This window comes from Peromyscus maniculatus, chromosome X (assembly GCF_049852395.1).
Source record: "Peromyscus maniculatus bairdii isolate BWxNUB_F1_BW_parent chromosome X, HU_Pman_BW_mat_3.1, whole genome shotgun sequence".
Lineage (NCBI taxonomy): Eukaryota > Metazoa > Chordata > Mammalia > Rodentia > Cricetidae > Peromyscus > Peromyscus maniculatus.
Window position 1 is genome coordinate 115,039,591 of NC_134875.1, and position 14,588 is coordinate 115,054,178.

Below are 14,588 nucleotides of genomic sequence, written 5' to 3' on the forward strand. Positions count from 1 at the left end.
TGTGTACGCAATTAAGGCCACACTGGCATCCAAAGAATACACGGAAGCTGTTAAATTCATCATACATATTTACTTAATATGTATCTATACAGAATCGAGTAGATAAAATCAGATTCACGTTAGTGAAAAATCTCTACAAAATGTCTTTGAAAAGCAAAACAAGACTGCCTCTTAACAATTCATATCCTCATGAAAGACGTGGGCTGTAAAAATAAAGCAGTGTGTTTAGCACAAACTAGAAGATATCTGCATCATTTTTTCACAGTTATTTCCATCTACAGTCTGAAAGAGGTAGATTTTTCTGCAACACCTGAGAATTGAATTGTGATAACCAGGTGTGTAATAAAGGCAGTTGCATACATAACTAAAAAATACTGGTCTCAAGACCAGGAAATGTACTTCTACAAGTCTGAGGATGAAATGGCCTGATATTCAAGACCCAAGTTTTCGCTACATTTTGGGGTCTACTGCCACTATAAATATACATCAAGATCGCATGGTAGTGCACCAAATGCAGTAAGTGAATTCAACATTTAAATCTTTTCTGAGCCAGCCTAGTAGCATTACAGTGTTCTATAATATGGTAGATACAGGGCGTGCTACAAAGCCACAACACTGGGCTGGTGAGGTGATCACTTTAGGGGAGGGTATCCTTCTCTGAGGTCCCATTTGTATTCACAGGGTAATGGGAGGAAAGATTCTGAATGCATCCCAGACAGAATCCCTATCCTCCAAACATCTAGCTAAAAATGCATGTAAGCCAAAAGCAGCAGGCCAGGACTGTTAATCACATTGCTTTATGAAGCCCTTGAAAATATGCAACAGGTCCAAGATTTACAGTCTTCCACACAGGACAAGCACCACAAAAAATGTGGCAGGCTACACACATGGCTTAATAAAATGTTAAGAGCTGTGTATCCAGCAGACTTATGAAATGTGATCATTAGTAATAATTTCCAAGTAGATTATATTTCTGATATACCTTCATGGGAAATGATCCAGTATTTTCTAGTAGCTGAAGGTGGGAGAGTATTTATAAGAGGCTATTGGAAGGTATTGTTTTTGTTTCTGACACACTTTGACAGTAATAAGATTAGAATCTACTTTAAAAATTTCTTTTCCTCCACTGTCTGACCCCTTGATTAACATGACCAATGGTGAAAGTTTAGAAAGATACAATACTCTGCTCCAGGGACTGTTTTCTATCTTTTGGACAATTTTCAGTTCTTTGAACCCAGTTCAGACCATGAATGTGACAGGAGTTTACAAATAAAACTTGTAGCAAAGAGAAATGGAGTTTATTCAGTCCAGTAAGCAATTTAGTCTGATAGTTTGATAGTTTTGCTCAATAGAATGTGGTTTATAGAATTTCCATGCAAATTATACCAAGACATGGTTTGCATGGCTGAGCCACATTCAACACTGAGAAAACAAAAAGAACTGAGACATGTTTTGAAATTCCCCAATTTAAAGTGTAGAAACGTTAATACTGGTTTGTTTTGTCTTGTTTTAAATGACAGCATCAAAGAAAGGAGAAATGGACCAGAAAGCATAAGTTAGAGGTCTTCTTGTCTATGTAAACAATCTGCCAAGTCTTCCCAAGATAGAAAAAATGCTGTTTCCAGTGTTTTTACTTTGGAAATTAAATGTTTCAGTTAGTGCTGATCCGTAATTTAAATTCTCTTTCAGGAAACAAAATAACTGGCGTTCTTTGCTGATGGAACTTGTAAACCCAGGGCCTCTTATGATAGGCAAGTGCTTACCACTGAGCTACATCCACAGCCCCTGGTGAGAGTCTTAGAGCAAATGAACAACCAATTTTCATATAGCAAAAATGTAGGGGGTGAAAAAAAGCTTTTGCTTAATACAAGCTCCATATGAATTTATTCTTGTACTAAACTCACAAAGTACTGCAAGGAAGAGCAGTTTTCAAAGAATAATCAGCTTTTTCTGCGAAGTGGAGAATATGTACATAAACCACCACCATCCACTACAGTGATCATCAGGTAGTCCAGATTAATTTCACATGTGGTACATTCTATCCCAAAACCAGCATAGTATGACTTATTTTTAGTTGCAGAAACATTAAGCCCGTTCATCCAATTTTGTTCACAAGTAACATATTTATATATGTTCTGCTAGAACTTCAAGGTTATGTTGTCATCTCAATTTCTCAAGTAAATCAAGAAAAGCTAATTTGAATGAAAAATGCTAAGCTTGTTTCTGACCTGTCCCCCATCCCCCTTTATTTAAATAGGCTATTAAGCAAAGGTAATCATCTGGTATTTTCCTTTGACTAACATTAATGGGCCAAGATGTTTTAATTGAAATTGTTTTCACATCAAGGAACTATCCTGAGATCATAGTTCCTCAAATGGCCCTGTCTTGAATGATACTTTAATTAGGAAAATTAGGTGCAAGGAGCAGAAAGGACAAAGCAATGAAGACATGCACGCCAACAAAGGGGGGAAAATGAGGCAGATGTGCAACATAGTTTAAGGAAATTTATAGATTAAAACTATTTCAAACTGCTAAGCAGCCTCCTGTACCACATAAGTCCAGTAGTTCTAAGAAAATACAGATATGGTAGAAAAAGTAAGAAAAATTTCACCACAAAACCAATAGTTACTACTAACAGAGGAATTTATACACAAAATATATCTCTCAATACAGTGATCACATTTCACCCTAGTCAACTGACTCAATGCCTTTCGCAGAACCTGAAGATGAGGGCTTTTGTGTGGCACTTCTTCTCTCACTCACTGACTTGGCTTTGGCCCTAGATTCCAAGTGCATTCCCAGGGCTCTTCTTGAAGTGTTCGTCTCCTTGAATGAATCCAGGGCAGCACAGGGCTGCATCGCAGGTGACACCAAGTCCCCATCTGTTGTTTTGATAGAGACCTGCTCTTTCAGGACTTCCACCTTCTCGTTGAGCTCATTTCTCTCTGTCTGAAGAGCCCTGCACAGCTTCTCTAACCGTTCCAGTTTTATTTGAAAGGCCTTGTACTCTTTATCACGGACAGTTTTCTGTTGTATTTTTTTTTTCAAATGAAAAACAAAACCAGTCGACAGTTCCATGACCTCATTAAATACAAATCAGGTATTGTTTGTAAACAAAAAAAAAATAACTGAGCTGAACCAAATTGGAAACTATCTGTTATTGTCTATTATACGTGTTTAGTTTCTTCAGAAGCCTAACAAGTTAGTATACCTTGACTGCCTATGCATCTTAAGTATAGGAATGCTATTTAACATAATGTTTTAAATTCCATTTCTTAAAAATAGATAAAATCCCCTTAACTTGATAAAAATTTCATGTTAACTTTTAACGAAATTGAAGGTAGTTGTCAAAGACTTACAAAACTAAGCTTATTTAAAACAGTTTTTTGTTTTGTTTTTAGTGACACAGGGTTTCTCTGTCTAGTCCTGGCTGTCCTCGAACTCACAGAGATCCGCCTGCCTCTCCCAAGTGCTGGGGTTAAAGGCAGGTGCCATCACTGCCTGGCAGAATAAGATTCTTATACATGTGTGCTCCAATATTGTACAGTCCTCTCAAATTTGTGAAGATGTTATAGGAGGAATATAGATTCAAGTTTGAGAAAACATTGTATCAGAAGATGCTCGAATTAACTGGCAATAAAATGCTTGATCCTTCATTCAGGACCCTCTATCACTATCCAGCTACCAGGAAAGGCATCAGCCTGTTCAGTAACTATCATATTCTATGCATAACTAACGACACATCCTATCTCAGGAAATATCTTACCTCTTCAGCCATCTGCAGAAGTGCTTTATTATTATTTTCCCATTTGGTGCGCCATATCATTGTCTCTTTTTCCAGTTTTTTAATTTTCTTTGTCATCTGTAAAAAAAAAATAACAGTTAAATTTTCTTTATATATGTGAATATATAAAGACTGCATGTATGTATGTGCACAACATATGTGCCCGGTGCTCTCAGGAGGTGAAAAGAAAGCATCAGATCCCCTGGAACTGGAGTTATGGATGGTTGTGAGCCACTGGGTGGATGCTGGGAATTGAACTCCAGTCCTCTGCAAGAACAAGTAAGCTTAACTGCTGAGCCATCTCTCCAGGTCCTAAATTCCATTTCTTATTCTACCAGCTGTCCTATCACAAAAAAGCTTTAATGTTGTTCCCCTTTGTCACGGTATTTGCCTCACTGAGCTGTCAGCTCTCTTGTCTTCAAAGACTAAAAATTGATATGCTACGATAAGCTCCAATCATTTGAAAACTAAAGTGGAATTTAATTAATACTTCTTGAGAAATTAAAGTTATGTTTTAGTTATCTTCCCAACTCATACCTTGAATTTTGCTAAAGATAATAAAGTAGGCCCAAAAGAATCAAGGGAACACTTTCTGTGTTGTGTGTGGTGGGGGGTGGTCTCACTAGGTAGCCTTGACTGGTCTGGAACTTGGTATGACCAGGCTGGCCTCAAATTCAGAAGTCTGCTTGCCCGTGCCTCTGGATTGTTAGGATTAAAGGCATGTAATATCATGCCTGGGCAAAGGAACATTCTTAAACCTCTGCTACAAGAAATGTTGAGAATGAAATTTATCTATGCCTATCATTTGGTCACATTCTCAATATTCCTTTGTCTGCTGAATTCACACAAGCTATGATTTTCAAGTCAGGACACTGAGCCAGGTGCTGTTAAGGGAACCAACAAAGCAGACCAGATGCCTTCTACTGGTGGCTAACACAACAAACGAGGACAAAGGTGGTGGAAGGAGCTCATGGAAGAACTGAGTTAAGTACTGACCAACGGTGATCTGTATTTTTCCATCCCACAGGATCTTCCACAAGGATAGCAAATTTGGGGTATCCCTGTCTTGAACTGTGTTCCACTTCAACAGTGAGCATGTGCTGGAATTCAGCTAATACTTACTGTGCCTAACAGTTACCCCTCGATCGGATTATCAACTCAAAGGACTGGTAGGCAGAACAAATCTGCTGCTCATGGAATTCTCCAGATTACTAGGTCTAAAAATACTTCAAGGTGGTAATCTGAGCACTTTTTAGCTCATGGTAATTGAGCACATGTTTAATGAGCCAAACACTATCTGAAATTGGTGGGTCTTTTTTATTTTCTTTAAAGGGCCAGTAAGGTGTTTGCTACCAACCCTGATGGACCTGTTTGGTGTAAGGAGAGAACCTACTCACAGAAGGAGTCCTCTGCCCTCCACACATGTGCCAGTGCACATGTGCATACACACACAAAGTAAATGGGGAGCACAAAGTCAGAACTTGTTTACAGTCATATTTTAAAAAGATTTATATTTTATTTATGTGTGTATCTATGTGCACATGGCTGTGGGTGCCCATGCAGACCAGAAGAGGGCATTAGATTTCCAGGAGCTAGAATTACAGGTATTTATGATCTACTTGACATGGGTACTGAAACTGAACTGAGCCCTCTGCAGGAGTGGCAGGCACTATTAACCACTGAGCCATCTTCCAGCTCCAGTTATTTTTAGTTGAGTATATTCATGTGTCTGGGGGTATATGCACATGAGCAAAATGCCCACAGACAGCAGAATAGGGCATCAGGTCACTTGGAGTTACAGATGGTTGTGAGCCACCTAACATGGGTGCCTTGGGAACAGCAACCAGGACTCCAATGCAATGGAGACATTGACTCAGAGCATGATTTTTTTTTTAAGATTTATTTATTTATTATGTATACAATGTTCTGTCTGCATGTACAGCTGCAGGCCAGAAGAGGGCACCAGATCTCATTACAGATGGTTGTGAGCCACCATGTGGTTGCTGGGAATTGAACTCAGGACCTCTGGAAGAATAGCTAGTGCTCTTAACCTCTGAGCCATCTCTCCAGCCCGAGCATGCATTCTTGGCTACTATGTAAGATAGAATAATAGTCATGGCTTACACTGTACATTATACTTTTCAACACTACTTGAAAAAAATTAGCCACTGTAGTTTGATGTGGAGTGTACCAGTAAGCCCCAGTTATCTGGGCTGGGAGGCTGAGGATTGAGGCAAGAGAACTGCTCTAATCCTAGAGTTCAAGAGCAGCCGGGGCATCAGTGAAACTTCTAAAACATAACAAAAAATGGGATGTGGTAGGGTAAGCTTGTAGAGTATCAGATATTCAAGGTCACATCAAATTCTGCCAGTCTGATCTACAAGAGCTGTTTAATGTGGGCAAGAAAAGGAATTTTTTTGAAAGGATTGGAAGTAAGCCTGTTAAGAGATTGAAAAGGCCTACTTCTAATAAAGAAGTGAGCAGGGAATTGGTGCCTTTAATCCCAGCCTTTGGGAGGCAGAGGCAGGTAGATCTCTTGAGTTTGAGGCCATCCTGGTTTACAGAGCAAATTCCAGGATACACAAGGCAACTCTGTCGTGAAAAAAAACAAAAGCAAACAACAAAAAAGAATTTGCTATAAAATAAGGAAAAATCCTAAAAGTATAAAGATAACTATTTGAGGGCACACTAAAGAATAAAGTGACTAAATATCACCCTGTATTTGGAAAAATAGTATCACAACAATATAAACTCAACCCAAGTAGTAATAAAGAACTCATAATATCCCTTTTACATTTCAGTCCACTAAAAAAATATACAAATACCTTTTCCATCTCCTGCCTGAAAGTTGTAAAAAGTTCATTGCTTTTTGCCATAGTAGTCTGGAATTCTTCAAACTTATCCATATAAAGAGAAAGCTACAGAACAAAATAGAAAGGTCAGTTATTCTGAGTTCCTGGCAAACAATTCAAACTCTTAAACTTTCTACACGATGGTGTTTGTTATAAATTACAGAACAGCAAACATCCACTCTCTGGATAGCAGACATGGCTAAAATTCTAATAACTCACAGAGATCTAATACTTGGGAAGCTCATTGCTGCTAACATAGATTTAAAGTGCAGAAACATTAGCATTAATTCTAACCCCATTAATTAAAACTCAATGGGTATTGCAGTTAGAAATTTCACACACCTGCAAATGCTTTGAACTACCCCTCTCCACAATGTGAATATTAACCATTTTTCTGCAAAGTTCTTAGCTTCAGTATCAAGGATCAGGCAGAAAGGTAGCTGGGGATAGTGAGATGATTTAGGAAAGAACAAAAACTAAGAAACACTCTTTCACTTGAAGGGATTTGTATTCAAGATGAATTAAAATTAAATGTATAAACTATACATATAAAATTTATATATAACATGTACAATATATATAAATTATAAAAACCAGTCATCTCATCATCTCAAACCTTTACTCTCCTTTAGAAAAACCCTCTACAGAAGAGAGGAAATAGTGTGAGAGTCAGAAGAAAGGAAAAGCTTTATGTTCAGGAGGGAACCCTTCAGAGATGGTCTGATATCATTACAAGGAAACAAGTCCAGAGGAAGAGAGTCTTTTCTGCTCCCAAGATTATGAAATATGCCTGAGATCACAAAATACACCTAAGTTGAGGGCAGGCTGGAAAGACGATTAAGAGGGGTTGCTGTTGTTAGAGAGGATCTGGGCTTTGGTTCCCAGTGCCTGTCTGCATGGAAGCTCATAATTATCTGTAATTCCCTTTTCTGACTGCACCAGGCATTTGCTTAGCATGTGCAAGGCCCTAAGTTCAGTCCCCAGTAATCAACCAAATAAGGGAGGAGAGGAGTGAGGAATACATACAGTTCACTAGATACCAAAAGACCATGTAATTAGTGATGAGAAGAATTATAGATAACATCTAACAAAATGTGGGAGGCTGAGATGGGATATGATGGAAGTACTTGGAGCATATGGGAAGTACTTGGAGCAGGTGCTGCTGTGGAGGAAGCAGCAGCAGACAAAGTTCATCAGGCAAAGTGATCACTGGGAGACAGGCAACAAGCAGTACCTGTGGAAAAGGGTAGGAAAATAACAGGAACTGCAATAGAATGCTGAGGATTGAGCAAAAGCGAGTGGAGTAGTTGTTCCTCTAACAATGCATCTGAGGCTGACAGCCTGAAGTCAGGGACAACCGTGGTGCTCAAGTTGAGGAAAAAACTTGGAATTAGACACTCCAGTAGTTTCAGTGACGCCTGTTCTAACCGAAGATAGGGCATACAAAGAAAGGCTGTCTCTTGACAGTTCAATGTTGCCCCACAGTAGTGAACAACACTTCGACTTGATGGCTAATAAGATATCACAGTAAAAAGCATCAAATGAGATCAACTCTCAGAAAGGATGGTCATGTTCAGATAATAGAAAAAGAAGTGACAGCAGGGGAAACAGTAAGATGGCACAGGTCAGATAGCTTATCAACATCTGCAGAACATGGACCACATCCACATGGATTCTCATGTCCATTCATTTGTACAACTGAATGCATAGGACTAACAAGTAATGGATTTGAATTTCCTGCCAGCCTTCTGGCATGACCATAACCTATGGTGAAAGTTCCAGAGACTTCTGATAGATACCTGTTAAAATTTGTACTCTTAAATTAGGCTAGTTTTGTCAGGTAGTGGTGGTGCACACCTTTAATCCCAGCACTTGGGAGGCACAGGCAGGTGGATCTCTGAACCAGCCTGGTCTACAGAGATAGTTCCAGGACAGAGCTGTCTCAGAATCCCTGTCTCAAAAAAAAAGTTAGAATAGCTTTGTAAGAAGTTAATGTCACCAATACTGTAAATTGTCCTACCCTAGCCCCAAAAATAGTGTCCAGAAGAGGAGGTGCTTATAAAGATTCATGCCGAGCCGGGTGGTGGTGGAGCACGCCTTTAATCCCAGCACTTGGGAGGCAGAGCCAGGCGGATCTCTGTGAGTTTGAGGCCAGCCTGGACTAGAGTGAGTTCCAGGAAAGGCGCAAAGCTACACAGAAACCCTGTCTCAAAAAAAAGAAAAAAAAAAAAGATTCATGCCAGGCATAATGTCTTAGTCTATTTAGAGTTATTTTATTTTTTAAGATTTATTTATCCGTTATGTATACAGTGGTCTGCCTGCATGTATGTCTGCAGGCCAGAAGAGGGCATCAGATCTCATTATAGATGGTTGTGAGCCACCATGTGGGTGCTGGGAATTGAACTCAGGTCCTCTGGAAGAATAGCCAGTGCTCTTAACCTCTGAGCGATCTCTCCAGCCCTAGAGTTATTTTAAAAAGCCTTGTAATAAACCTGAAAAAAAATTTCAATAAACCTAGTTAGCTAAAAGGGAGGATAAGTACAAACACCTAATTACACCTATTGTACCTTCTTCTCAAGTAAAGAGATGGATGGTACACACTACTCTTACAATGACTCCAAACATTGTAACAGAACACCTACAGAATCCAGAATGAAAAGGGAGGGAAAGCTTTGGCTAAAAGCATTTCACAAAACTACCTACAAGTGGAACTAAGGTTATAAGCAGTTTTAAAACAGTTTAGGTGTTAAATTGGCACAAAACTACAAATGGGTTAAGGTGTGTGAAATTCTATAACATTCTTTAAATCTGGAAGCTTGTCAGTTTCCCTTAGTGGGAAATAAGGACACAATGAGAGCCTTTAAAGATGGATAACTAATCATCGCACTTGGGCTGAGATTTGGGAGTGGGAGCCTACTAAGATAGGTCTTTTAGTACTAAACCAGGGACACTCAAATTTGATGAAAAGAGACTTCAAAGATATATGTGAGATTGCTTTCTTAACCTTGGTTAGCTCTTGCTGGGAAGAGGCAAACCATGTTAGAGGAGATTCAAGATATGTATTAAATGAATCCTTTTTCTTACAGATTCTGCTATCCCCAACTATCGAGTTACCTGCTGTTTTAGTTGTACTTCTTGCTGTTTCATCTGTTCATATTTGTGCCTGGATTCTGTTGCCTCTTTTAGTAACTAGAAAACAGAAACATTCTTGCAAAAGTACTAATAGCAATCGCAAATGTGAATATAATGTCAAATCATGCAGTTACACTGTATCTTTTTCACTATTTTAGCAAGAATGACTACCCTAAAAATGGAATACCTTCTTTCCAACAGTTGCCATTTACATTCACCTTCCATCATTATGCTTTTTAACAATGCTTACAGAAGTAGAAAGACATCTTTTACTATTTAAATAGGAAAAGGTACTGTGGAGGCCTAAAACAACTTACAATATTGAGGGTTTAAGGGTGGTATTTAGGTTGAAAATAATCACGTCTATATTAGCAGAAAACATAGCTAAGTACCTCAAACATGGCTGAGAAAGCTTCTCTACTCCCTGAGGAGCAAGATAAGACTGGGTAAAACAGTATGGAGAAAAGCAATGAAATTAGAGAACAGGTTTCTGAGCATTTACAAAAAGAGAAAAAAAAAACTAGTAGAGACCTGGCAGTGATGCTTCAGTTGATAGAGTACTTGCCTAATATGCACAAAGCCCTGGGGTTCAATCCTCAGCACTTTATAAATTGGGTGTGGTGGTGCAAGAGGAACTCAAGGTCATTCTCCAGCCAGGGCTACAATATGAGACCCCAAGTAACAAACTCACAAAATAAAGTTACATCAATTAAATAATTTCCCTAGTGTCAAGTTGTTAAAAAACAGAACCAGGGCATATGGTGGTACATATCTTAATCCTAGCACTCAGGAGACAGAGGCAAGTGGATCTCTGAACAGAAGCAGCCAAAAGCTTTCTAGAGCTAATAATTAACTATCATACCCCATGGGTGACATTAAATGTTTTAGTTAAAATACTGAAAATACCTTTTTTTTTCTTAAGGAACAGAACTTACAAACTCTCTCTCTCTCTGATGTTTTTCATCAGCTTCTTTTATCAGCTGTGTTGTTTGCTGAAGTTTGGCATCCACAAGTTGTTGTTGCAATTCCTTGTGCTTGAATACTTTATCAATGTGCTATGAAAAAAGAATTCCTTCCATCACTTCATGAATAGAGGACCACAATGAGGAGGAAATACAAGATATTACAACACTCTGCTTACCCTGCTTTCCTATTAATAATACCGCATAACTAACAACACTAGGTCTTTCTGTCCCTATACCTACAGCAGTGTTTGATACCACCTGCAAGAACACTGCCCTGTTGGAGCTAGGCACCACCACCACAAGCTTTGAAATTTTTGTTTTTGCTATGTACTGAGAAAGTCAAATATCAAGACAAAGGAGATCAAACTAATAGATCCATACACACACACACCACTTTTTTTCTGCCCATTCCTTTTTTTTCTATCCATTAAATTTTACTAAATTCCTCAATTGAGGGCATGAGGAGTCAAAGCCAAGCCAAGGTAAATCAACTAGGTAAATTTCTGTCCTACTAAGTCTCCATGCCAGTATCTGATACAACCATACCCAGTTTGCTTAGGAACCATATAAGGTGCTTGGTGCCTAACCAAACATTTGGAAAAAGCTTGTATTTCCAAAGAAAACTGTTAAGTGGCTAGCTATACACACCGAAGCCATCAAAACATGCCACCTTGAAGTGCAGAATTAGGATTCTTCCAGTTGCAGTATCAATGTGACAGGGAGAATGCTAGTGGGTGATAAGGAAGCCGAGGTAGTAACATGGCAGATTATTTTTTCATTTATGAATTTGAACAAACGGTTCTCTAATTTGCTACATCTATGAAAAAACAGCCCATTAAACAATAAAACTAAAAGAACCATCTTAAGAAAATTAGGACCAGGCCTGACCTGGCGTGGAGGTGCATGCCTTGAATCCCAGTAGGAGGATCTTTGAGATTTTGAGGTCAGCCTAGTCTACATAGCAAGTTCCAAGACAAGCCAGGATTACAGAGAAAACCAAAAAGAAAGAAAATTAGGGCTTTAATAATTTAATAATGGCAAAACTTTATTTAATAAGCTCTTCAATAATAAAAAGCAGGCCAAGGAAATCCATAGTTTGGAGACGAGACATAAATTAGAAGTAGACAGACTTTATTTGGACTTAAGTCAGACTTTTTAAAAACAGGAAAGTAGGAGTGGTTAAGAGCTCTTGCAGAGGACCCAAGTTTGTTTTCCAGTACCTATGATGGACAGATCACAAATGCCTGTAATTCCAGCTCCAGTGAGTCCAATACCCTCTTTTGACCTCTTGGGGTACCCCCCCACACATAAATTTTAAAAAGATAAGATGCTAACTTCACTTTTTAGATGTGAAGATAAGACCAAAAACTTTCTGAGTTTTTGAATTTAAGACCACTGGTTGCTCTTCCAGAGAATCTGGGTTTGAATCCCACCCAGCACTCACATGGTAGCTTACAACCAACTATAACTCCAGTTTCAGAGGATCTGACACTCTCTTCTGGCTTTATATGCACAGACACATGTGCTAACAGAACACCCATACACAAAATAATTTTTAATGAGTTCAAGCCATAGGAGCTAGGGACATGGCTCAGCAGTTAAATGCAAGTACTGCTCTGAGTTTGGTTCCCAGCACCCACCTTGGGCAGCTCACAGTCACCTATAATTTCATTTCCAAGGAATCCAATCCTCTTCTGGCCTCTGTGGCCACTGTACTTGTGTACAAACCCACATCCAAAGACAAAACATACATACATAATTAAAAATATACTTTTGAAAACTCAAAAAATATTCAGGCAGTTAGACAGTGAGACACTGTCTGAAAAACAAAAAAAACCAAAAAAGCAGGACACTTGTTAACAGAAAGCCAAGACTGCATCTGCCACAAGTTCCAGGCCAGCCAGGAATATATTGAGTTTCAAGTCAGCCTGGGTCACAGAAAAAGACAATTATTTAAAACAACAAAACCCCCACAAAAGACAGAGGTCTGGGGTATAATTAAGTAATAAAACCTTTTCCTGGGATTGATCCCAGCAATAAAAGATAAATAAAAAATAGGGTTGGGGGCCAGGTGGTGGTGGCGGCGGCGGCACACACCTTTAATCCCAGCACTCAGGAGGCAGAGCCAGGTGGATGTCTGTGAGTTCGAGGCCAGCCTGGTCTACAGAGCGAGATCCAGGACAGGCACCAAAACTACACAGAGAAACCTTGTCTCGAAAAAAATAGGATTGGGGGTTGCTAGCTTAGTAGCAGAAAGTCCTCCTAGTATGGCCAAGGCCCTGGATTTGACCACTAACACTGCAAAAACCTAAGTAGTTTTTTAAATGTAAAGCTGAGTTGGGAGGTTCAAACAGGAGGCCATGAATTGGAAGCCACCCAGGGCAACAAGCAAAACCCAATCTCAACGAGGAAAAAATAAAAATAAAAAACCTAAACCTGAAACACAGATGTAATGAAATGGCTATAGATACTATATAGATTATAACAAATGTCTTGAGATGCAGGGTATTCTGGGACTAAACATTTATTCATTATTAGTCCAGATAAATTGCCATCTTCTAGTATTACATGGAACTAGTTCTTGACAAGACTCCTGGAAATTATCTTACCTATTCATGCAGATGGACTCTCAATTAATCCTTCTGGTTATGGGGTGGTTTGATCCTTTCCCTAGTCACCTTCTGCTACACATGAACAATTCTAAAACACCCTGCAGCAATACTTTGTTTTTTGAGACAGGGTGTAGTTTTGTGCCTTTCCTGGAACTCACTTTATAGACCAGGCTGGCCTCGAACTCACAGAGATCTGCCTGTGTCTGCCTCCCGAATGCTGGGATTAAAGGCGTGCGCCACCACTGCCCGGCTGGCAATACTTTTAAGTAAACAGCAAAGTTACCACTAACAGTGAGAAGTTGTGAAAAGCAATATAATGCTATTACCTCTTCCCTCAGTGCATACTGCTCAATGAGCTTCTTCAGCTTCTCTCCCAGTTCGATGTTCTCCTGGCGGAGTTTGGCATTATGTATGTCATGTTGTTCCAATTGGGCTTGGATTTCATTTAGAGTAATCTGGAAATGTGCTGTTGCTTCTTTACGTCGTTCTTCTTCCTCTCGTGCCTGCTGCATATTTTCCTCCTTATTACCCAAAAGAATTTCTGTTAATAGCAGACCCATGGACAAAATGCTCAAAGCTGCTGTTGCCAGGCCTATGATCCTAGCTACTCGGGGCTGAGAAGGAGATTCCAAATTCAAAGCCTGCCTGGGCTTAAAGAGTGAAAGAACAGTTTGGGCAATTTAGTGAGACCTTGTCTCAAACAAAAACTACAGGGTAGGGGAAATGGTTCAGTTGGTAAAGTGCTTGCTGCCCAAGTCTAAGGAGCTGAGTTCAAATCTCTGGCACCCATATAAAAAGTAGGGCATGGCAGCCTGTGCCTGTAATCCCAGCTCTGGGGGAATTTTATATGCATATCCACACTACTACCCTGAACACACAAATGGACACACACACCAAAAAAAAAAAGTAAAAAGGTTGAAGATGCAGTTGCCTAGCAGGTGAAGAGGGGGAAAAAGCTGTGACTGCCCTGAAACATTGTTTTTAAGGTACAGTTTGTCCCCCTTACTTAGGCTCAGAAAGCTTATTTAAAAGCATACTTCTTAATCAAGGTGGTGGTGGCACACATCTTTAATCCTAGCACTTGGGAAGCAGAGGCAGGTGGATCTGAGTTCCAGGCCAGCCTTGTCTATGGAGCAAGTTCCAGGAGAGCCAGAGCTGCTATACAGAGAAACCTTGTCTTGAAATAACACAAACAAACAACAACAACAAGCATACTTCTTTTCTCTTTTCCCATACAGAGTGT

At 39.4% G+C, this 14,588-nt stretch overlaps 1 protein-coding gene across 3 annotated transcripts in view; it reads right to left on the minus strand.

The window, feature by feature from the left end:
- Window positions 1-50: 50 nt before the first annotated feature.
- The window catches only part of Txlng (taxilin gamma), a 63,742-nt gene continuing 49,204 nt past the window's right edge, over window positions 51-14,588 (minus strand). For 2 of the 3 annotated variants that reach the window (XM_006973221.4, XM_015992069.3), the window contains 6 exons: window positions 13,672-13,866; window positions 10,704-10,823; window positions 9,751-9,825; window positions 6,610-6,702; window positions 3,767-3,862; window positions 51-3,027 (listed from right to left, as the gene is read on the minus strand). In XM_006973221.4, coding sequence (XP_006973283.1) covers window positions 2,689-3,027; window positions 3,767-3,862; window positions 6,610-6,702; window positions 9,751-9,825; window positions 10,704-10,823; window positions 13,672-13,866 — 918 coding nt within the window. In that variant the 3' untranslated portion in view covers window positions 51-2,688. Of the gene's footprint in view, window positions 3,028-3,766; window positions 3,863-6,609; window positions 6,703-8,887; window positions 9,129-9,750; window positions 9,826-10,703; window positions 10,824-13,671; window positions 13,867-14,588 lie in introns of those variants that run through there. The other variant, XM_015992070.3, reaches the window with a different exon arrangement.